We start from the raw sequence: 24,294 nt of genomic DNA, 5'->3' as shown, positions 1-24,294 counted from the left end.
TAAATTAGGGGCCGTAGAGTTAGAAAATGAGATTTTCAGAGGGTTAGACTGAACACAAAGTACAATGGAGAGAAAATGGGGGACTCATTGGGGCTGAAATGGCGGAGCAGGAGGAAGGGGAAGGAGGAACCGGGAAGCTGAGGGAGGAGAGTGGGGGGCTGGGCCACCTCATTTGACATCTGCATCTGTTTCCCACACGTGGTTATGGGGCTCCTCCAGGTCAAAACCAGTCCCTGGGTATCTTCAGCTCTCCCAGGGGCACTTGTTAGTTGCTCGTGAAGTTAAATGTGAAGTTTGAGAAGAGTGAGGAAACGCCGGGAAGGCGCATCTGATTTGTCCAAGAGAAGGTCACTTGTGACGCAGGAGAGCAGTTTGAGCAGTGGGAGGAGCCAGGTCCCGGAGCTCTCGTGAGGCAGCAGAGCCAGGAGCTAAGGGCGTTTGAAAGAAAAGCAGAAGGGTACCGGGTTTCTGATGTGACTGGGATGTGAGGATGAGGCAAATGCACGGAGAGTTTCACATGGCCTTGTAGTTAACGTCTGTAGGGTTGGAGGTGAGCCGAGATTCAGGGTTTGGGAGAAGGAAGGTTGGCCTGCTGCCACGTAGCGCTCAGTTCCTGGGAAGTGACTGACGTGAGCTCCGAGCAGCGGCGAGGTTGAATGCGGTTGGCCTGGTCGCTGGTCTCCCAGCTTAAGTTCCAGTCCTGGGCACACTGTCCCTGCTTTCTCCTCCAGCTTCACCTCTCAGCTCACCCCCCACACTTCAGCTGGCCCCCGTCAGGGCCTTGCACGTGTGCATCACTTTGCCCTCCCCCAGACTCCCCGGCCAGCTCTTGCTAGTCCTTCAGGGCTCGGCCAAGCCCTCGTCCTGTAGGGCAGGGGTCTGTAAACTTTTCCAGCGGAGGGCCAGGCAGTAAATGTTCTAGGCTCTGCTGCAGCTGGTCTAGCCTGGCCCTGTAGCGTCTGAGTCGCCGTGGGCAGCGCACAAGTGAATGGGCCTGGCCGTGTTCCCAGAAGACTGTTTCTAAAAGTAGGCATCCCACTTGTGTGCGGTAGTTTGCCGCTCTCGAAACTTGTAGGAGGTCTGCCCCCCACTGTGTTCCCACCACACCCTCGGCCTTCTCACCCGCCCTTGTTGTTCTCACTGCATCGTGTTGTCACCATGCATGCCCCCATTCATCCTCCCTCCAGTTCCTAAATGCTAGGAGGGTGCGGGCAGGCTGTTCTGCTCACCACTCTCTCCTCAGCTCCCAGTGTGGAGGTGCTGAGGAAACCCCTGTGGAGTAGATGGGTCCAGGCTGAGGTGCGGGAGGCTCTAAGGGCAGAGGGCCACATTAGACCTGATAATCCACGGGCAGAGACAGGAAGGGACTTCACGAAGGAAAAGCGGTTCTTATATCAGGACCTGGGGACTAAGGATGATTATTTTCCAAAATTTCAATAACTTTATACATCGTGTTTATATAATCACATGTACGCGTACTTCTAATTTATTTGTATTTTTAAAAGACTTTGGTTAATGTGTTACATGTAGATTGGGACTGGCTCAAGGGCCGGGGGACATGAGCGGGAAGAAGAGAGCCGGGTCCCCGGAAGGACGCATAGCAGGTTAGGCGAGAAGGGAAGGGATGACTGACAGGACCCGTTTCCCCTGGGAGGTGTGAAACCTCTGTCCCTTCCTCTGGGGCTTGTAAATCAGGAGGAGGTGGCCAGGACGGCTGAGCCTCATTTCCCAGTGCAGCAGCCTGCCAGAAGCCACTCCTTGGCTCTGAGTGTGCCTCAGAAAACTCGGGCACCGGGGCATGCTAATTTTCACTGCAGTATTTATTTAGAGACAAGAGAAAGGAAGGGCCTCAGGTTTGGGTTGGCAAGGGGAGCTCCCTGTGCTCCAGGGCTTCTGTTTGGATTGGCTGCTGCCTGTCAGACTGGCCTGTGTGCCTTCCCAGCTGTGGGGTTTGCTTATGCTGGAGGAGGTCTCGAATTTTCGAGACTCAAATCCAAGGCCCATCCTGGGGTTTTGGGCCTGGGCCACAGGTCTGGGCAGTTTCTCCCTGGAGAGGCTAAAGAAATAAGACCTTGAAAGTCACCTCAGGCTCTGTGACGTGCTCTGGGCAGACCCTCATGGGAATCCACAGGAGGTTCGGGTCTCCTTGGAAACATGGATGTGGGAGCAGAGAGGGGAAGGTTTGAACTCCTTGGGGAGCACAAAGACTGCCTCATTGCTAAGTGCTTTTAGGACTGCCTTTTAGAATTTCAGGGTTTTGCTCCCTGCTTCCCTGACCTGGAGGAAACCTTCAGCTCAGCTGAAAATTTGTGTTGGGGGGGAGGTGCGGGGAAGGATGGGGAGGATCTTTTGTTCACTTCTAGCCTCTCAGTAGCCACCTTTCTGGTTCAGCTTCATAAATATGGGCAACACAAAAAGAGACTAGACTTGGAGTAATTTGTTACTCCCAACCTGTTGCCTGCTGTGATTTGGGGGAACTTGGGTGGGAGGGGTCTGACCCGGTCCCCGTAACTGCTCTGGGCTGCTCAGGGGGCCTGCAGAATGGTTGGGGCAGCAGCGGCCTTCATGTGTTCGCTTTTTAAAATAGCGTTCATGTTCACCATTCAGGGAGCCCAGCAGTTGATTCAAGGGGAGTTGAAGGGCAGCATGAGGCTTAATGAGCCTTCCACTGAAGTCAGCTTTGTGGGAAGTGGTGTTCTGTCTGGAGGACATGACCGGTGGCATATCGATAAGGGGAGAAAGGGTGAATGCTGGCCATCGTTAAGGAGTAAAATTACTTGTGGTTTTTGTTCTGTTCTCTAAGTTTGTCTGTATTTTCTAATTTTTCCCCCCACAATGAGCATATCACTTCTGCAGTAGTTCTTGCTTTCCTTAAAAATGGCTAAATACCTCTTTAAAAAAAAAAAAGTATAGAAGTAATACATGCTCCTTGTCACAGGAACACTACTAAGATGGGTGGAGGTAAAGGTGGTAGGTACTCTGTGCCTTACTTCTTCCCCACGTGCCCTGGCCCTTGCGAAGTCAATGGTCACAGCTTGGTAAGGATCCAAGGAGCCTTTTTCCTCACGTATATAAATACATGGAGAGTTGTGTCGGGTTTTCAATTGCCTCCTCCTGTCACCTTAATTGGCACGTGGACTTTTTTGTTTGTTTTTTTACTGGAATACGTTGTTGCCATCACTTCAGGACTAGTATAGATTTGACTCCGCTATTTTCATCATTGCATAATATTCCATAGTGTACAGCATGGTTTATATATACCCAAGCCACTTCTGTGGGGCAGCCCAAGTTATACCAGGTTTTTCCACTGTAAACACTGCTGCTTAAACATATGTGTTTATGTAACCTTACATTGGTACTTTTTTTCCTCGTGAAATGCCAAGAGGAAATGAGTTTTATTTATTTTTATTCGACTTTATCATTTACTTTTTTTTTTGAAGGTTTAATATATTTTTATTTATTTAGGAAATGAGTTTTAAATGTTCTTAAATCTCGTCAGATTGCTTTCCCAAAAGATTATGGCAATTTAAATTTCTTATTAATGTTTTAAGTGTGAAAGAATGTTTTCAGAAGGCATTAAAGTAGGGGTCAGAACCCTGTGTTCCCTGACTCTACCATTTGAGGTTGGGTCAGGTAGTTCTAAAACATGGGATTCGCGTTTAGAATAGTGTACTCCCATATGACTGTGGGAGGGGGGATTCCAGAGGTCTGCCAGGCCCTTTCAAGCCAAGGGTTTCACAGTTACGTGCAGATATGCTGTCTTCAGATGTGTCCATTTCTTTCCCTAGACCAATAGCCAGAGGAATCCAAGACTCCGGAAAGGTTATGTCCCTCTGAAGAAAACAGAGACTACTGGACAGGGGCCTGGAGCCTCCTCTGTTGCTTGCATCTCTGAGCCCAGAGCCAGGATCAGGGCTATGCTGGGCTCGTGGCTATTTCTCAGAGATTTCTAGGGTTTGACTCCAGTTTTCTTTGCTCTGCCCCCAGGTGTGCCGGCATGTAAAGAATGGGGACATCCTCCTGCTGAACCGACAGCCCACCCTGCACAGACCCTCTATCCAGGCACACCACGCCCGCATCCTGCCTGAAGAGAAAGTCCTGCGGCTCCACTATGCCAACTGCAAGGCATATAACGCTGACTTTGATGGAGATGAGATGAATGCTCACTTCCCTCAGAGCGAACTGGGCCGGGCCGAGGCCCATGTCCTGGCCTGCACGGATCAGCAGTACCTTGTTCCCAAGGTAGGTCTGACCTTGAGGCCGTTCCGTGGTCATCGCTGGCACAACTTGGCACTTTAGGTCTGGGCTCTTGCCAGCTTCTGGGGTCAGTGGGTAGCTCCAGCGCAGGGGCCCGTGGAAGAGAGGGTTCTGGCTTCTTCCAGGTGGGGCTTTCAGCCCTCTAGCTGCTTAGAAGGTAGCAACTAGTAGCTATGTAATAGGTCTTGTCTTCCGGACTTATGTTTGGATTCTACAATTTATTAGCCACTGGCAAGCATAAGCATCCCAACTGTGATGGTCCTCATGATCCCCAGAGGACTTTGATCCTTTGAATTCTGACAGGCATGAGTTTTAAGAGACAACTTAATCACGAGGGCCCACAATGAGATCCCTCTAGCCCATGAAGGTGTCTCCTCTTTGAATTCCTTCCTTCTCTCTCTGAGGTTGGTCCTTAAAAGCAGACCCACGTGGTCATGGCTGTCCGGTGGGGTGCATGAGGAAGGATTCAGCTTCCTTTCCCAGCCGATCCATTCTATTAAGTGGCAGGGACCTGAGTCAACGAGTGTTCATGGGAACAAGAGTGGGGATAGAGCCAGCCTGCATGAAAGAAAACCGAGTATGTTCCAGATGCCACTTAACCCCTCACTACCCATCCTAAGGCCTGAGGCCTTTAAAATTATCAGCCGTTTGTGTCACAGTGATTCACAGTTATATGTCATTCACTTGGGTTGTGGTGGGATGTGAAAGAATCAGTAGTAATAGTAACGTGGAATTATAGCTGCCATTTGCCAAGCATTTCGTCAATGCTAGACCCTGTGCAAAGTACTTGGGAGGCTTCCCCTTTTCACCGTTGCGCAGCCCTTGGAGCAGGTGCTGTTAGTGTCCATGGTTACACATGGAGAAGACGAAGGAGCTCTGTAACTTGCAGCAGGACACCGCTGGGAAGGCAGAGGAAGTTACAGGGAGCCCCCAGCTCCTCGGGGCTCTGCTGCTTTCCACCTCCGCGGCTCTTGCCGCCCTTCTGCAGAGCAGATGGGACTTCTGCAGGCAGGCGAGCACGGGAGGCTGCTCGGAGATGTCCGGCATCGGCCAGTGCCCTCCCCGCCTGGGAACTTCTCTTCCCAGCAGCAGGCCCTGGCCAGGGGCCCGGGGACCCAGCGCCCCGGCCTTGTTCGCACCAGACACGCTATTGCGGCTTCACGCTGGACCCAGCTGTTTGAGTTTAACTCTCATTCCCTTCTCTGCCCGCTTCAGCCAGCACTGGATTAGTGAAGGCGCTAAAAGTAGGAAGGAGGGATTAAAGGCCCACTGAGGTCCCTTGGAAGTTAGAATAATCATTTTACTAACTTAAAAACTGATTTTTTGCCTTTTCGTGTCAATAAGAGTTGTGGCTGTCGCTGAGGCGGCAGTAAAAGCCACCATGCACTGAGCGGCCCCCATACAGCAGGCACTGCTCTAAGCTGTTTGCAGACGTTCTCTCAGTCCTCACGACAACTTATGAGATAAGTGCGGTTTTCCGATGAGGACACACAAGTGACTTGCCAGCCAGCAACGAGGCCAGCACTTGAACCCAGCACCTTTGACTCCCAAGCCCATGTACTCAGCATCATGGGTCATTAGCCTCACTTACCAGGCAGGGCTGGGGCTGGGTAAGGCCACGTGGCAGGAAGTGGATCCCAGGACTGAACTGGCTCCTTGACTCTAGAGGCAGGGTCACATTTCACCACAGGGGACACTACCAGGGAGCAGCAGATGGGTCACTTGTGGCTGGCAGAGTGACCGCTGGACATGAGGGGGGTTGGAATGGGGAGTTGGGGTGCTCTGAAGTTCTCAGACCAGTGAACTTGAATGTTCCGTACTTCATTTTGATTGAATAAAGTCCTACAAGGGCTTCATGCTTACACTGTGTCCTTCAAAGGGCTGACCTTTCTAAATCCAGATGTGCCTCAGCATGTGTTCACATGCCCACCAATTTTAGGTCAGGAGACAGGCAGAACCCAGATAAATAAGCTTATTTCAACAAATTAAGTTCTTAGGGGGAAGAAACTTCTAGGGGATGACCTGAGGGTTCACTTCACTTTCCACCAGTTTCCTTAGCCAGAGGTACAGAGCTTTTGATTCTCGATCAGTTTCATTTAGTCCTTAGTGTAAATGCCAAGACAGGGAATCTGTTTTTGCTAATGGTTGTAAAAATGCAACATGTCTCAAAGTACTTTGGTGGTAAAGTCCTAAGAGAACAGGAACTGGCTTTGTTACACTAGGAAAGTCATTTTTTGGGAGAGAGGAGGTAATTTTTCTTGGTGTATTTTTATTTTCCTTATTTCCATTTCCCTTCGATTTCTTCTGTTTTCCAGGTTCTGTTCCTTGATTAACCGTAGTACCCGATTAAAGGACATTTAATTTTATTGTTTATGTGTTTAGTAGAGTTGCAGGTTATTTTCTTAAAATAGGAGGTGAATGATACCAGCTCTTTCTTTCCCGAGAAAACAGTTAAACTTTTCATTGATGTGTTTCTTTGTGGATTTTTTTCTTCTGTTTGTTGTATTTTTTGAGGGCCAGTGCCTTGTGGAAAGTTTTTAACAAGGTTTGAGAGTCTCCTGACTGTCCACTTAGCCGGAAAATTCAAGTCACAGAGTACCCTAATTCTCAAAGCATCCTGACCAAAGGAATTAATTGTAATGTCATTTTGCTGTGATATTAGGTGGAATAGGATAGCTAACAATTATCTGGGTTTTTGATTGAGAGATGGTCCTTCTGATCCTAAGCAGGATTTGGGAAATCCAGAATTATAAGTAGGCCCTTAGTAAATTGCTTTAATCAGCATTCCTCCCTACGATTCATGATTATTGCATTGAAAGCAATTTAGCCATTAAGGTAATTTTCTAGTCATGGAAAAATCTGGATGGAGAATAGGGAAGGCACTGAATAGATCACATAACTTGTAATTATGTTCTTTAAAGGAAGAAAACAAAAGGAAAAATCTCTATCTGCCCCCAAAGACTGTGGGATGAGGCAAATGCGTAATACTGGTTTGGGTTCTCCATCCCCCAAGCAAAATAAGACCTTGTCTTTGGAACAAGATGCAGAGTATAATTTTTTATTCCTGCTCTTAACTCAAAGCCTTCGTAAGAGAGGCTGTGTGCACCATCTGACCTTGCCTTGTCTATTCAGCCCATCTGTAATAATTGTCTTTGAGTTTATGTAGAGCCCATTGCCACAGTATGTCCACTATTTGACAAGCATCCTTTTTATCCTTTGAATTAGTACATGTGGTTAAATTCCTGGCATTTCTCCATGGCTGCATTTGTGAGTTCCTTTAGCTAGCTTAGTTATGAAACCTGGCCATAATATTGGATAGTATTTAACAAGTAATCAAATGATAACAGTCTTTAGATCCAAGGCACAGATTTTTCTCAAGTTCCCATAAACACTGAAAAGTTTGCAAACACTGCTTCTTAGAGCATGTCAGTGGGCATAGCTATTTTTACGTTAGTGTGCCTTACGTTGCCATGAACACAGACCTCCAGATAAGTTGCAGGAGACTAAGGCTTAGTCTGTGAAAAGTTTCAAATGAGATGAACGCACTGGGGCTTACATAAAAGCCCTTGTTTGGGTATCTGGTAGATAACAGCTTCTATTAAAGGCCCCGCCATGAACATGTGCTACATTGTGAAGAGACACTTGTAAGTGAGCATTCTTTTTTTCCATAGTCATGCACAGCAAGGCCCTCTCAACCCTCTCGAGGTTCCTCTGGCTGACCCCCTACCCCTTAGAGAGCTGAGGCTTAAGTCAGTAATACTCAGGGCCCTGTAATACTGCCCCTGAAAGATCCTTTCTGACCATCCCCCTACCTCTAATCTGTATGATGACCCATCTGTTATTTTCCTCCAAGATATTTAAAACTCTTTGTGATCATGTATTCATCCAATCATTTGTTGATTGTCTAGTTCTTCCTCACCATAAAGGATCATGTCTGTTTGGTCCACTAGAGTAGATTGGAGGGCTAACCCAAATGTCTGGGCATATAGTATTCTCTTAATAAATATTTATTGAATGGGTGACTGATTTAGAGGAAAACAGGCCAGAAATGTGTGAAAAATACTAGAGCATAAAACCAAAATATAAAAGCAAGAACACAGGAAACTGCAGCTAGACCAAATTTATGCAAAGATGCCAAAAATATACTGGAGTAACTAGAACCAGATGGGATTGCGGAGAGAAGGCTTGGGGAACTGGATGAGTTGGAGCTGTTTTGATCTTGAACAATGGGCAAATGTAAAAGGTGGAGGCCGGTCAGGAAGCCCAGGTCATGTGCTTTGGGAGGCAGTTTGCTCTCCAGATGGGAGGCCCAAGCCTGGGCCTAGTGAGGCTGTGGGCAGAACCATACAGGAGTAGAGGGGAGGGCTATTACTAGTACATGGCTTCCAAGCAGATGATTAGGAATTAGAATGTGATTTCATATTTGCCTTCTTTCTTACCTCTTCTGGTTTGTTAGGATGGCCAGCCATTGGCGGGGTTGATCCAAGATCACATGGTTTCGGGTGCAAACATGACCATTCGAGGTTGCTTTTTCACTCGGGAGCAATATATGGAGCTGCTATACCGAGGACTCACAGACAAAGTGGGGCGTGTGAAGCTCTTTCCTCCTGCCATCCTGAAGCCCTTTCCACTGTGGACAGGAAAGCAGGTAATTGGGAGTAAAAAAAAAAAAAAGGAAACAGGCCACTTGTATAAAAGATTTCATTCCCAGACGAGTCCAGACCAGATGTAGACAAATGGCACATCAAATGGTCTGGAACTGAACCCGAGGTATGCCTGTATGATCTATATGACTTTCTCTTTCCTGGGGTCTGGGTGATTTCAGGGGAGTGTCTACTAAGAGTGGACTGCACAGTGTCCTCGATGTCCTCATAATGCAGACGTGGTGGTAAGAAGCAGGGATATTGGTGGTGGTGGTAGTAATAATATTTTCACTGGGAGGGGCCAAGTACTTTACTGATCTGCTACCTTATTTATTTATTTATTTATTTTTAAAAGATTTTATTTATTTGACAGAGAGAGACACAGTGAGAGAGGGAACACAAGCAGGGGGAATGGGAGAAGGAGAAGCAGGCTTCCTGCAGAGCAGGGAGCCCAATGCAGGGCTCGATCCCAGCACCCTGGGATCATGACCTGAGCCGAAGGCAGACGCTTAATGACTGAGCCACCCAGGCGCCCCCTGTTACCTTATTTAATCCTCACAACCAACCTGTGATGCAGAGACCATTATTACCACCATTTAGCAGACGAGGATACTGAGGCCTTAGAGAACTTAAATGACATGCTCAGGTCTATAGGAGACAGAGTTGGAATTCAAACCCAGGATTCCTAACTCCTAAGACGTCGTGCTATGCTTCCTGTCAAAGTAATGAAATAATGGTATATGTGGCAATCAAATAATGAGGTACAGTAGAGTGTGTGTTTCTATTGTTGGCTGGGTCTCCAGGTTTAGCCATAAGGCCTAACTCCTAATCAGCTGTGTGATCTTGGCTTCATGGGTCTCCTTTATTCATCTAGAATACGAAGGGTTGGGGGTGATGATCTCTAAGATCTCTTCCTGCTCAGCAATTCGTTAAGCCTGCACACCTGCAACCTGTTCTTTTTTTTTTTTAATTTTTAAATTTTTAAAATTTATTTGAGAGCGAGAACAGAGTGAGAGTGAACACGTGCACAGGCTGGGGGGAGGGACAGAGGGACAGGGAGAAGCAGACTCCCCACTGAGCAGGGAGCCCAATGTGGGGCTCGATCCCAGCACCCTGGGATCATGACCTGAGCCGAAGGCAGACGCTTAACCGACTGAGCCACCGAGACGCCCCTGACTGGTTTTTAGTTGTTAACCCAACCTTGCATTCTGGGACAACCCTTACTTGTCATGAGGTATTACCCTGTCTATATATTTTTTATTTCAGTTGCTCAAGTTTTGTTTAGAATTTTTTTATTAATCAGAGAGTGAGCATAAGCAGGGGGAATGGCAGGCAGAGGGAGAAGCAGGCTCCCTGCTGAGCAAGGAGCCCGATGTGGGACTTGATCCCAGGACCTTAGGATCATGACCTGAGCCTAAGGCAGCCGCTTAAGTGGTTGAGCCACTCAGGCATCCCGTTTAGAATTTTTTTGCATTTGTGTTTGTGAAGGATACCTCATTTTATTGTGCTTTGCTTTGTTGTACTTCACAGATCTGTGTTTTTTACTCCTTGAAGGTTTGTGGCTACCCTGCATTCAAGCAGTTTTGTATGCTTTTTTCATTTTTCATTGCATTTATTGGTGCCATTTTTCCAGCAGCATTTGCTTACTTCATGTCCGTGTCACATTTTGGTAATTCTCAGAGAATTTCAAACTATTTCATTATTATATTTGTTATGGTGATCCGTGATTAGTGATTACAACTCAAAGCTCAGATGGTTAGCATTTTTAGTAATAAAGTATTTTTTAAAAATTCAGTTTAGTTAACATACCCAGTTACCCCATCCTTCCACCCACCACCCCTCCAGCAACCCTCAGTTTGTTCCCTATAGTTAAGAGTCTCTTATGGTTTGTCTCCCTCTCTGTTTTTATCTTATTTTTCCTTCCCTTCCCCTATATTCATCTGTTTTGTTTCTTAAATTCCACATATGAGTGAAGCAGTATTTTTATTTTTATTTATTTATTTATTTTAAAGATTTTATTTATTTATTTACAGAGAGAGAGCACAAGTAGGCAGAGTGGTAGACAGAGGGAGAAGGAGAAGCAGGCTCCCTGCTGAGCAGGGAGCCCGATGTGGGGCTCGATTCCAGGACCCTGGGATCATGACCTGAGCCGAAGGCAGACGTTTAACGACTGAGCCACCCAGGCGCCCAGTAAAATATTTTTAAATTAAGGCATGTACACATAGGGGTGCCTGTGTGGCTCAGCCAGTTAAGCGTCTGCCTTCGGCTCGGGTCATGATCCCAGGGTCCTGGGCTCGAGCCCCACATCAGGCTCCCTGCTCAGTGGGGAGTCTTCTTCTCCCTCTACCCTTCCCCCCTGCTCATGCTCTCTCTGACTCACTCTCTCAAATAAGTAAACTCTTAAAAAAAAAAAAAAAGTAATGTACATAGTGCTGTTGCACACTTAATAAACTACAGTGTAGTGTAAACATAACTTCTCTATGCACTGGGAAACTCATTTGACTCACTTTGTCATTATAGTCGCTTTATTGTGGTGGTCTGGAACTCAGCCCACAGTATCTCTAAGATATGCCTGCATTGATCTGTAGTTTCCTTCTCTTGTAATATCTTTGCCTGGTTTTGGTATCAGGGTAATGCAGGCTTCATAGAATAAGTTGGGAAATACTTCCTCTTCAATATTCTGTAAGTTTGTTTAGTACTGGTATAATTTTTTTCTTAAATGTTTGGTTGAATTAGCCAATGAATCCATCTGAAACTGAACTTTTCTTCATAGGAAGGCTTTTTTAACTATAATTTCTTTCTAATACATATAGGGCTCTTCAGGTTATCTGTTTCTTCTTGAATGAGCCTCAGTACTTTGTTTTTTAAAGGAATTTGTCCCATCTCATAAGTTGTTGAATTTATAGGCATAAAGTTATTCATAATATTCCTTTACTATTTTTTTCTATATCTAGAATCTGTAGGTGGGTCAGCTCTCTCATCTCTGATATTGGTGATTTGTGTCTTGTTTTTTTTTTTTTTTAAGTAATCTTTATACCCAACGTGGGGCTTGAACTCTTGACCCTGAGATCAAGAGTCACATGCTCCACTGACTAAGCCAACAAGGTACCCTGATTTGTGTCTTTTTTCTTTTTTCCAATCAGTTTGCTTAGAGATTTATTAGTTTTGCTCTCAAAGAACCAGCTCTCATTGACTTTGTCTATTTTTCTGGTTTTTATTTCATTGATTTCACTTTCATCCTAATTTTTCTTTTCTTCTGTTTACTTTCTGTTTGATTTGCCCTTCTTTGTCTTGTCATTTAGGGTTGAAACTGGAATCGTTGATATGAGACCTTTTTTCCCTTTTTTTATATAGGCATTTCATAAATTTTCCCCTTAAATTCTGCTTAAGTAGCATCGCATAAGTTATTATGTTGTAGTTTCATTTTCATTCAAATACTTTCTAATTTATCTTTTGATTTCTTTTTGACCCATGAGTTAATTAGAAGTCCATTATTTAGTTTCTGCATATTTAAATATTTTCCAGATATCTTTGTTTCGGATTTCCAATCTAATCCCATTGTGGCAAGAGAACATATATTGGGTGATTGGAATCCTTTTAAATTTATTGATGTTTGTGTTTGAGTTATGTTGACTATGATGTATCTTGGTAAATATTCTGTGTGCCCGTTGTTAAGCGGAGTGCTCTAAAAATGTCAAGGTTGGTTAATAAATAGTTCAAGTCTATTCTGTCTGCTGATCACTGTCCTTCATTGCCTGGTGTCCATTGTCTTGAAAACTGTTATTTCATGTTCATGTCTGCTTTTGTTGTTTTTGGTGGAAGACTCATCAGGTCACTGTTGCTCTATCTTGGCCAGAAGTGGAAGTCAGTTGAACAGAATAGGTGGGGAATTTTGCAATTTAAGATTAAAATCTAGAAGTATGGATGGTTTAGTTCAAGGAGTGGTAAGCTTTTTCTGTAAAAGCCAGACAGTAAATATTTTAGGCTTTGCAGATCATACAGTCTCTGTTGCAACTACTCAGCACTGCCATCGTAGCGTGGAAGCAGCCATAGACAAAACATAAATGAATGAGCATGACTGTGATCCAATTAACATTACTTACAAAAACAGGTAGTAGGGCAGATTAGGCCTACAAGCTATAGTTTGCTGACCCCTGACTTAGTTGGCCATGTGTATTTGTCTACTTTATTATTTCTATTTCTATTATTTTTATTATTTCCATTTGTCTTTATTTTATAAGCCATCTGAAATTCTTGGAAGTGAATGATTATGTTTTAAGTAATTAAGTGTCCAGAATTTATTAGAATTTTGTTTAAATGTAGGCTGTGTGTTCAAAATAGAACTAAATAGTGGACAAAGAATATATATCTAGAGCCATAAATACGTTGATTCCCTTCAACGTATTGGAATCCAGCCAAAGGAAACAATCTGAAATGTAGAAAAAGCTACTGGAAAAAAGTAGTCCGTTACCACTTACAGTGGTGGAAAATTAGAAAAACCTGGATACTAAATTGGTGCTAAGGCAATTGTGGAACATCCATTTGTGAAGATATTTTGTAGTTATTTAAAATAGTGGTTTTAAAAGACCATATAGTGAGTGGTCCGGGAAATTTTCTGACCTAATGTTGAAAGCAGAAATAGACTACAGCATTCTATGTGCGGTCACTGTCACAACCGTGTTAAGCAAGTATGTGAGAAGAAGTGTGGCATGACAAAGATCAGAATGATGGAATAATTTGGTTCATGTTAGGAATAATTTCTTTTTCACTTTATAATGTTTCTGGGCCAGATTACTACTATTGAATTAAATAAAACTAGAGAATAGGCCCAGGTTTTACTTGTGTCACAGTTGAGATTTTTCAGTGTTTCTTCTGAGGTTGCCATAGGCTGTTATTTCTTTGCAAATAGGTGTAAAAGAGAAGAATGATTGCTCTGCCCGAGAATTTGTTGGTGGCTTAGTCTGATTCTGCAGAGAAAAGCCACGTTTAGAATCAGGAGATAAGGAGCTTAGCTTGGGTAGTCTATTTGTACTGCCCCAGAAAATTAAGTCTTAGGCTCCTTCTCCAGGGCATTTCATGCGGCCTCTTGAGTGCTTTTCTCTCCATTTTAAGAATCTGAGGTCTCAACATTTGTTGAAAGAGCATATAAAGAAAAAGAATTTGCCTGTCATTTCACATCTCAAGTGTACAGCTCAGTGGATGTTCACAAAGTGAATATACCTTTGTAAAGTGTCACCCAGATCAGAAGGTTAGAATCTCATCAGCACTCCCAGAAGACCCCTGCAGACCCCTATCCATTTTTACCCCTGCCCAAAGGTAGCCCCTAATCTGACTTCTAACACTACACTATAAGTACGTTTTGTCTTTTTTTTTTTTTTGAACTTTATATAAATGGAATGGTCAGTCATATCTCTATGTAAGTCATTCATGGTATCCTATAATAGGAGTTCATTCGTTTTCATTGCTGTATAGTATTCCATTATGTAACTATACCATCATATATTTACCCTTTTACTCTTGAACGACATATGGCTTGTCTTCATTTGGCTCTTACAAATAGGGCTATCACCATTCTTGTATATATCTTTTGTTGAACATATATATTCATTTTTGTAGGCTAGATACCAAGGAATCAAATTGCTCAATCATAAGATCTGTGGTTTTTTGTTTTTTTTTTAAGATTTTATTTATTTATTTGACAGAGAGAGAGACAGCGAGAGAGGGAACACAAGCAGGGGGAGAGGGAGAAGCAGGCTTCCCGCGGAGCAGGAAGCCCGATACGGGGCTCAATCCCAGGACCCTGGGATCAGGACCTGAGCCGAAGGCAGACGCTTGATGACTGAGCCACCCAGGTGCCCCTTAACATGCATTTTCTTAATGACAAGTGAGGTTGAGCACCTCTTCATATGCTTATTGGCCATTAGGGTGTCATCATTTGTGAAGTGCTTTCTATTCCATGCCATTTTCTTACTAATAGGGAAGAGTTTTTTTTATATATGTATTTTTGTGTTCGTCCATTGCCAAATTTTTGCCTTTTTACCTAGTGCTATTTTCTAATGATCAGAGCTATTTTATTAATATAATTCACCAGTATTTGCCATTCATGGCTAGTCCTATAAAAGTCTGACTGTCCTGAGGGCACAAAGGTATTCCCCTGTGTTACTGTCTAGTAGCTTTACTGTTTTACTCTCACACTTAGGTCTACTTGTCTGCCTGGAGTTGATATTTGTGGGTGTGTATGATATAAGGTAGGGGATTCCTTTTTTCCCCATATGACTGTCCAGTTAATATAACATCCTTTGTTGAAAAGACCAGCATTTTTCCACTTCTCTTTAGTATCTCCTGTGTCATAAATCAACTAGTCACATACATGTGGGTCTCTCCCTGGACTCTGTTCAGTTCCATTGGTCTGTTTGATTCCATTGTACCAATACCACACTATCTTAATTATTGTAGCTTTATAATACTGATTTCTGATAGTAAAAGTCTCCAGCTTTGTTATTCAAGACTGTCTTGAATATACTTGGCCCTGTATATTTCCATATAAATTTTAAAGTTAGCTTGTAAATTTCCACAAAAATAATACCTGCTAGGATTTTTATTGGGATTACATTGTAGCTTTAGATCACTTTAGGGAGAATCAACATATTTACAATATTGAATCTTTCAAATTATGAACAGATTATGTCCTTTGATTATGTAAGTCTTGTACATCTTTCATTAAATTCATTTCTAGGTATTGCTATTATAGATGGTATTGTTTCTTAAATTTTCTAATTATTTACAATTGAGATGTAGAAATACAGTTAATTTGTGTATATTGTCCCTGAATTCACCTTCCTGAATTCAGTTATTAGATCACTGCCTTTCAAATTCTTTTTAACCGTAGAAGTAACAGAAGTTTATTGTTAAACAAAAACACAGTAATGTGAAAAGAAAAAGGAAAAATTCCCTCCTTCCCCAACCCTACTCTCCATGTCCACACATACTCTCATAGAAAGTAATTAAGAATGGGATATTATACCTGCTCAGGAGAACCATGAATCATGATTAAATTTGACAATCAGTTTTGAGCTTATATTTTAAACCTCTGTATTCATGACGTCCTCGTACCTGAGGCATGAATTTTCCTGACCACCAGGTACATGGACCTTTTTGACTGGTTTTTAACATGGCTTACTTTGAATGAGCCACCAGGCCTTCCAAAGGGAATTCCATTCTTTCAAGCAGTCTGTATTTTTAATTTGGACCACCCTGACACACTCTGAATATGGCAGGAAGTTCATTTAACTGCCTTCATGTGCTAGGTTAACAGGCAGGACCTTTCTTAAAATTGCTTTGTGATGGGGCTCCTGGGTGGCTCAGTCGTTAAGCGTCTGCCTTCAGTTCGGGTCATGATCCCGGGGTCCTGGGATCGAGCCCCGCATCGGGCTCCCTGCTCAGCAGGAAGCCTGCTTCTCCCTCTCCCACTCCCCCTGCTTGCGTTCCCTTTCTTGCTGTGTCTCTCTCTCTGTCGAATAAATAAATAAAATCTTTTAAAAAAAAATTGCTTTGTGATGTATTTAGTTAACTTAATGACATATTGTAGGGCTCATTCTGTATCCGAACACGTAGATCCACGTCATTTTTTAACCCATTCTGTGTTGTATCCAATGATGTGGATATACCATAGATGATTTAACTGGCTTTCTTTTGGCAGACTTTTACATTGTAAACTGGTTTTTACTATTTTACCTAGTGCTGTAGTGAGTACCCACTCATGTTTATTATATTCGTGCACTTCTTGTGGTTTGTATTTGAGAGGAGTTCCTAGCAGTGTGATTGCTGAGTCAAAGGGTATATACATTGCAAAACTTTTTTTTAAGAAATCCTTTTAACTTTTAAAACATTTTTTTTTTTTAAAGATTTTATTTATTTATTTGACAGAGAGAATGAGAGAGAGCACATGAGAGGGGGGAGGGTCAGAGGGAGAAGCAGACTCCCCGCTGAGCAGGGAGCCCGATGCGGGACTCGATCCAGGGACTCCAGGATCATGACCCGAGCCGAAGGCAGCCGCTCAACCAACTGAGCCACCCAGGCGCCCCACTTTTAAAACATTTTTAAAGTTCAGTAGAGTCTTGGTATAAAAAAAATTCATTTATAATTCTCCTAGATACTGCTTCACAGTATCTCATAGATACTACCCTTCACAGTTTAAGAGAACGTTGCAGATGGTCTTTTCTCCCTAGCGTAATAGTTTATGACCAGAAAGTAAATTAAACATTTCTAGAATGTTATTGCAGGAAGAGGCTTAAAATCCTCTTGTCTGACTCCTATGTTTTTCTTACTGAGATATGATTCATACTTAACATAAAATTTATGATTTTTAAAAGGGTATAATTCAATGATTTTTAGTATGTCTGCTGTGATGCACAACAATCACCATAGTTAATTCCAGCACATTTCCATCATCCCTAAAAGAAACCCTGTACCTATTATCATCAGTCCCAATTCCTCCCTCCCTCATTCCCAGGCAATCACTTTCTGTCTCTATGGATTTGCCTATTTTGGACATTTCATGTACATGATATCATACAACATGTAGCCTTTTGTGACTTGCTTCTTTTAGTTAATATAATATTTTCAAAATCCACTCATGTTGTAGCATGAACAGTACTTCATTCCTTTTTATGGCTGGATGATGTTCCACTGTATAGAAATACTCATTTTGTTTGTCAATTGATAAATGGATAATTTAGGTTGTTCCCCTCTGTGATTATTATAAATAAAGCTGCCGTGTATATTCATGTACCAGTTTTTGTGTGAATATGTATTTCAGTTCTCTTGGCTAAGAGTGGAATTGCTGGGTCATATGGTAATGCTATTTTTAACTTTTTTTGAGGAACTACCAAACTGTTTTCCAAAACAGCTGTACCATTTTATATTCCTACCAGCAATGCATGAGCATTCTAGTTGCTCCACATTCATACCAATGCCTTTCTTTCTTTTTTTTCTTTCTTTCTTTCTTTCTTTCTTTCTTTCATCTTAGTGGGTGTGAAGTGGTATCTCATTGTGATTTTGATTTGTATTTACCTAATGACTAATGATAGTGAGCATTTTTTCATTTGCTTACTAGCCATTTGTACTATCTTCTTTGGAGGAGTATTTATTCAGGCCCTTTGTCCATTTGGTAATTGGGCTGTTGTCTTTTTATTGTTGAGCTCTAGGAGTTCTTTATATATCCTAGCTATTAGATCTGTAATACGTAGATATTTTGCAAATATTTTCTCCCATTCTATGGGTCGTCAATTCTTTTTTTTTTTTTTAAAGATTTTATTTATTTATTTGACAGAGACACAGCAAGAGAGGGAACACAAGCAGGGGGAGGGGCAGAGGGAGAAGCAGGCTCCCTGCCGAGCAGGGAGCCCGATGTGGGACTCGATCCCAGGACTCTGGGATCATGACCTGAGCCGAAGGCAGCCGCTTAATCGACTGAGCCATGCAGGCGTCCCCTCAGTTCTTAGTCTCTGTAGCCTTTCCTTCCTTGGCACCCACCAGACAGTCAAAGCTATTTGGGAGGATGTTGCTGACTGTGTGTAATAATTGTCTATTTTGATGTGGCCTGAAGATGAGAGAAGGATGCCTCTGAAGAGTGTTCTTCAACCTTTGCCTCAGTGCTGGCACAGACACCATGTTGGGGCTGACCTCTGGCAGAGGGCAGCATTGTGACCCCCACCAGCTCTCAACCCCACTGTCGTTGCTTTTACTTTTTTACTACATACTCAAACCTTTCTCTGCTGTGACCCCACAGCAGTTTACTTTTTTCTTCTCCTTCCTTTGCTCTATTCAGGGACTTAATCTTCAGGTCTAGAAGATAGTTCACTTTAAGAATTATTTTAGGAGGTGTGCCTGGGTGGCTCAGTCGGTTAAGCATCTGCCTTCAGCTCAGGTCATGATCACAGGGTCCTGGGTTTGAGCCCTGAATGGGGCTCCCTGCTTAGCGGGGGGTCTGCTTCTCTCTCTCCCTCTGCCCCTCCCTACCGCTCATGTGCTCTCTCGCTCGCTGTCTCTCTCAAAAATAAAAAAAATTATTTTAGGGCATAAGAATGCCAGTGAAGTTCTTTTTTTTTTTTTTTCTTTTTCTTTTTCTTTTTTTCTTTTATTATGTTACGTTAATCACCGTACATTACATCATTAGGTCTTGATGTAGTGTTCCATGATTCATTGTTTGCGGCCAGTGAAGTTCTTAATGGTATATGTTTGTTTCTGTTCCTAAGCCCCCTCCTAAGCCATGTAAGTGAAAAAAAACTGAGATCAACTTGTCTCACAGAGGTAGAAATGTCTGTTTTTCTTATTCCACCCACAGATCATCAGAGTGGAGTTTTCTGGCTTTTCAGGATGAACAGGGACAGGAGGTCCTAAAAGGGAACTCCTCAGCTTTTCTCCCCACAATCAGCATTATCTTTTTTTTCTTTCCAGATTGTGTCAACACTGCTCATAAACATAATCCCAGAGGACCACATCCCACTGAGCTTGTCGGGAAAGGCGAAGATCAACGGCAAAGCCTGGGTGCAGGAGTCCCCTCGGCCTGTTCCTGGCTTTAACCCTGACTCCATGTGCGAGTCCCAGGTATGGCTGCCTAGCTGTGCGGGTTGGAGACATCTAGTCCCAGGTTTAGACAAATCGATTTAAAAAAGACACAGAGAAAGGAAGAATCAGGTGTCATGGTTCAAAATAGAGGGTGTCATGCTCAAGGTGGTGTCCCTTTAGTTTTAGAAAGGGTCAGAGTTGATCGCTTAGCATTTGACCCTCCATATAAACCTCACAACCCACTTGGGGAGCAGAAGGCCTCTGGACTCAATTCTGCAAAACTTGGAAATTCAGAACCTGTGTTTTCCCTTGAGACCCCTGAGTGGCTCAAGCTCACAGATCTGCTGTGAGGTTCCACACCTTCCGGCTCCATGCCTCAGGAACCAGGCCTCGGGGCAGAGCACTCCTGCAAGCGAGCAAGATGGTGGCCCCACACTAAAGAATTCCAAGGCCTTGAGTCCCCAACTCATAAGTGCTTTGTCACAGGGTCTGGCAGACGTTCCATTTAGAACTGAAGCTGCCTCTTTTCTTTCCCTTTAGAGATCATATGCTTAATGTGTGCTACATTATGTGGCTAGCAATCCTTCCTTTAATTAGCTTCTGATGCTTTAACCCAACTTTGGAAAGTACACATGCCTTAAAAGATGTTAGAAAGGTTGGGGCGCCTGGCTGGCTCAGATGGCTAAGTGTCTGCCTTCGGCTCAGGTCATGATCTCCAGGTCCTGGGGTCAAGCCCCACATCGGGCTCCCTGCTCAGCGGGGAGTCTGCTTCTCCCTCTTCCTCTGCCTCTCCCCACTGCTCGGGCTCTCTCTCTCACTCTGTATCTCTGTCTTAAATGAATAAATTAAAAAAAAAAATTCTTTAAAAGATGTTAGAAAGGTTATGTTGTTCTTACTTCTAGAGTCCAAGGGAGGGAGCACCTAGGCCAACGTCGTAGTTTTGGAGTTTATACTCTAGATGCTCTCATTTCTAGTCACAAGGTCCTTGAAAAGGGTAGTTGACCTCAAGTCAGTATGGGTGGGGTTGTGGTGCAGGGGGACATGTAAACAGCGAAATGTTTGTGCATGTGTGTGGGGGGGTATAGTCCCTAGAAAAAAATAATTTAAAAATATTGGTCTATGTCCTCATTTCCTTTATTTAGATAAAAATATATTCCATTTATACCCTACATCTTTCTTTTTTTGTTGTTTTTTATTTCAAGTGTTTATAATTCTATTCAGTATAGCGTAATATTAGTTTCAGGAGTAGAATTTAGTGATTCGTCACTCCGTGCATCTTTCTTTCCATCCAGGACTTGAAGCAGGTTACCGTGGAGGGACATACACAATAAGGTTAATAAAACACAGAGAGGGGCGCCTGGGTGGCTCAGTTGGTTAAGCAACTGCCTTCGGCTCAGGTCATGGTCCTGGAGTCCGGGGATCGAGTCCCGCATCGGGCTCCCTGCTCGGCAGGGAGTCTGCTTCTCCCTCTGACCCTCCTCCCTCTCATGCTCTCTGTCTCTCATTCTGTCTGTCTCAAATAAATAAATAAAATCTTTAAAAAAAATAAATAAATAAAACACAGAGAAAGGAGGGGGTGGCTCACACAGGAGGTGTCACCTCCATTCCAGCATTGGTGGCTGTCTCCTCCACAGGTGATCATCAGAGAAGGGGAGCTGCTCTGTGGGGTGCTGGACAAAGCACACTACGGGAGCTCCGCCTATGGCCTGGTCCACTGCTGCTATGAGATCTATGGCGGGGAGACCAGCGGCAAGGTTCTCACCTGCCTGGCCCGCCTCTTCACCGCCTACCTTCAGCTCTACAGAGGTTTCACCTTGGGTGAGTACTAGACAAGTGGTCCCGGGGCCCCCCTCTCTCCTGGCCAGCACGCCCATTGGGATGTCTCCCTGACTCTACTAGCAGCTTCTGGGGGGATGGACAGGCTCCTTCTATACCTATGTCCTCTCTTGGCTGCCAACAACACGTCACAGACCTGGTCCTTCTCTGTGCTTGCCACCCCTCCCCCACAGCCAGCATTTTGTCACGCTCCTCAGTCCCCATTCCATTCTCCACCCTAGCCTCTGTGGTTTTCTGTCCCTGAGACTGATTTTTCACACTCGAACCCACCTCCATTCTCTCCTATAAGTGTGCTTCCAGAATGCCCTGGGCACTCTGCCCTCCACAAGTAGGCCTTCCCTATTGTCAGAACTGCCCACACCTCCCCATACAGCAGGGGCATCAGCATGTTGGGGCAGACCTTCGGGGTGATCCTAACAGAGGAAGAGGAAATGCCTTTTTTCCTCCCTGGAAATGAGCACACACCATTCTAGCAAGTTGGCCTTGAGAAAGACGGCAAGTGTGCTGTTACTTTCTAAGCCCTTCTGTAGTGTTCCTGTGAGGAGCAGGTGACCTGCTGCATGTTGAGCATGAGCCACAGCGAGTGTTGGAATTGTCTAGTTCTTAGTACTCCTAGGACCCTGCTTTGCAGGCTTTCTCGTGTGCAGACACGGTGGCCATCCCACCGTGGGGTCCCCGGGCCTGCTTCAGCTGGGGCTTGTTCACCTGCCTGCAGTGGGGCCTGTGTAGTTACAGGATATATGTGAATTGTGGAAAAGTAAAAATAAGCACAGACACGATAGTAGTTGAAAGTCACCCAGCATTCGGTCATCAGAGATGACCATTAATATTGATTTGATGTGTGTCTTTCTAGACCCGCCAATATAAACACATACAGAAAAAAGTGAGATCCTACCCTACATGGTTTGGTAATCTTTTCCTCCCCATTACGGAATGTATTTACAAATGTTCTTTTGTAAATGTCCTAAGAGAAGCCTACATCCTCAGGTCTGGGGCTACAGATTATTCTAGTTGTGTCCTGGTACCACAGTTTATTTAACCAGTTCCTGTAATTAAGCATTTAGGCTATTTCCTGGTTTTCACTTTATTGTGAAGAGGGCCCTTGAACAGTTTATGAAAAGTAGAGGAAGATGCCACACCCAGATCATGATGAAGACCACAGCCAACAAACCAAGCCATGCCTGCAGCTCTGCTTAGCCCATGGTACAAAGAGAAATCAACCCCCGAGGGCAAAGGCCTTCCAGAGACCACAAGACTGAGAAAGGGAGCAGGGCCAAGCTGGACACAGCTCTGGGGAAAGGGCGGGCTAGAGAAGTCGCCTTTGCTCCAGCCTTTACAGCCAGGGGTCAGTGAAAGGACAGCAAGGAGGCCTGGAGCCGACCCCATGGAAGCACCCGCTTTTGTGATGACGGCTTCCTCGCAGAGGGACTGTCTCTTTCCCCTCCTGCTCGTACATGTTCTTTAGGGCCCCTCAAGCCTCCAGGATGTGGCATTGGGAATTCCAGATATTTTAGCTCAGCTTCTAAATAGTGCAGCTATTGATTTTTCTTCCCATGCAGATCTTGGCTGAGGGACTTCGAGTCCAGTAGCACTCACACATATGGACAGGAAATAGTTAATGTCACCCAGACTCAGGTGTGTGCCTGCGCACCCATACTCACAGCTAGAGAGCGGGGGCCCTGTGACGTGTGCCTTCTGGGAATCAAAACCAGGCTGTTCTTTCCCTCCCTCTCTTCCTTCCCCGTTTTTCATCAGGAACCTCGTCTTCACCCCTAGCCCATTCATCCAGTGTGTGTTCATAGAGCTGCTGGCTAAGAGCATAGGTTTGTGACTTGGCCCTGGATTTACTTGCTACCCACGTAACATATGGCAGGTAGATCAAGATTGAGCCTTCATTTGACAATGTGTAAAATGGGGATTAGGATGCTCGGCCTGTGAGAAGCACTTCAGAGATGGTGGCAGTCTCTTACTAGTGAGGTTACAGGGACAGGTCAAGCCCGGTCCCACCCACGCTTGTCTGTCTCACTTCACAGGGGTGGAAGACATTCTGGTTAAGCCGAAGGCAGATGTGAAGAGACACAGGGTCATCGAAGAGTCCACCCACTGCGGGCCGCGGGTGAGGAGGGCCTGGGAGGCTACAGCCTGCGGCAGAGGGTTGGGTCTCCCACGGGACAAAACCCACACCCTCCTCCCATGGCTCCTGCCTCTGACGTGTGCCTTTTCTCATCCTAGGCTGTCAGGGCTGCATTAAACCTGCCAGAAGCCGCTTCATGTGATGAGGTCCGAGGCAAATGGCAGGATGCCCATCTGGGCAAAGACCAGAGGGATTTTAACATGATTGATCTGAAGTTCAAGGAGGAAGTGAACCATTACAGCAATGAGATTAACAAGGTTAGTCCAGCAGTGTGTGCACTTATCACCACCATTTTGAATGCTGGTTTTTTAAAAAATTACATTTTGCTTCTCACTTGGGGCCCTGTGGAGCGCTTTGGCTGTTCGACAGCTAACTAGGTGAGATGTGAGGTGGGATGTGTTGAATTCATCCTTTTGAAGAGCCAAGGGCTTCGTTCTCTTGCCCAGTTAATGCTGAGAGGGAATGCCTTGCACTTCTTTTTCTTTTTAAATGTTTGTATTTGGGGGTGACTGCATCAAAGGGGAGTGAAGAATTCCTCTGGGGCCACTGTTGAGTGAAGGAGCAAAGTGAAGGACCAAAAACACCACAGCTGCATGCTGTATAGCGGAGCCAGGGGTGAAGGTGTGGGTTCAAATCCTGGCTCAGCCATGTACTTGCTGTGTGACTTTGGGCAAGTGTTATAATCAGTCTGTGCTTTGGTTTACTCTCCTGGAGGTGGGGATATGAGGAGCACCTACCTCACAGGGTTGCTGAGAGGTTAAGGAGCTATTCTACACCGTACTCTTGGCACGGTGGGAGCACTCTGGAAGTTCTCCAGAGTTCCTGTCTACTTTTCCACTAAGCCGGTTCTTGTGC

General features: G+C 44.5%; 1 protein-coding gene across 3 annotated transcripts in view; it reads left to right on the top strand.

Moving 5' to 3' along the window:
• POLR1A (RNA polymerase I subunit A) overlaps window positions 1-24,294 on the top strand; it is a 72,578-nt gene that overhangs the window by 24,051 nt on the left and 24,233 nt on the right. For all 3 annotated transcript variants that reach the window (XM_081796703.1, XM_081796704.1, XM_006737805.3), the window contains 6 exons: window positions 3,988-4,242; window positions 8,714-8,905; window positions 19,359-19,508; window positions 21,104-21,287; window positions 23,339-23,421; window positions 23,538-23,696. In XM_081796703.1, the coding sequence (XP_081652829.1) occupies window positions 3,988-4,242; window positions 8,714-8,905; window positions 19,359-19,508; window positions 21,104-21,287; window positions 23,339-23,421; window positions 23,538-23,696 (1,023 nt within the window). The remainder of the gene's footprint in view (window positions 1-3,987; window positions 4,243-8,713; window positions 8,906-19,358; window positions 19,509-21,103; window positions 21,288-23,338; window positions 23,422-23,537; window positions 23,697-24,294) is intronic.

Source organism: Leptonychotes weddellii, chromosome 10 (genome assembly GCF_054177405.1).
Source record: "Leptonychotes weddellii isolate Sample4059 chromosome 10, ASM5417740v2, whole genome shotgun sequence".
NCBI classification, from domain to species: domain Eukaryota; kingdom Metazoa; phylum Chordata; class Mammalia; order Carnivora; family Phocidae; genus Leptonychotes; species Leptonychotes weddellii.
This window is presented reverse-complemented; position numbering and strand designations above follow the sequence as displayed.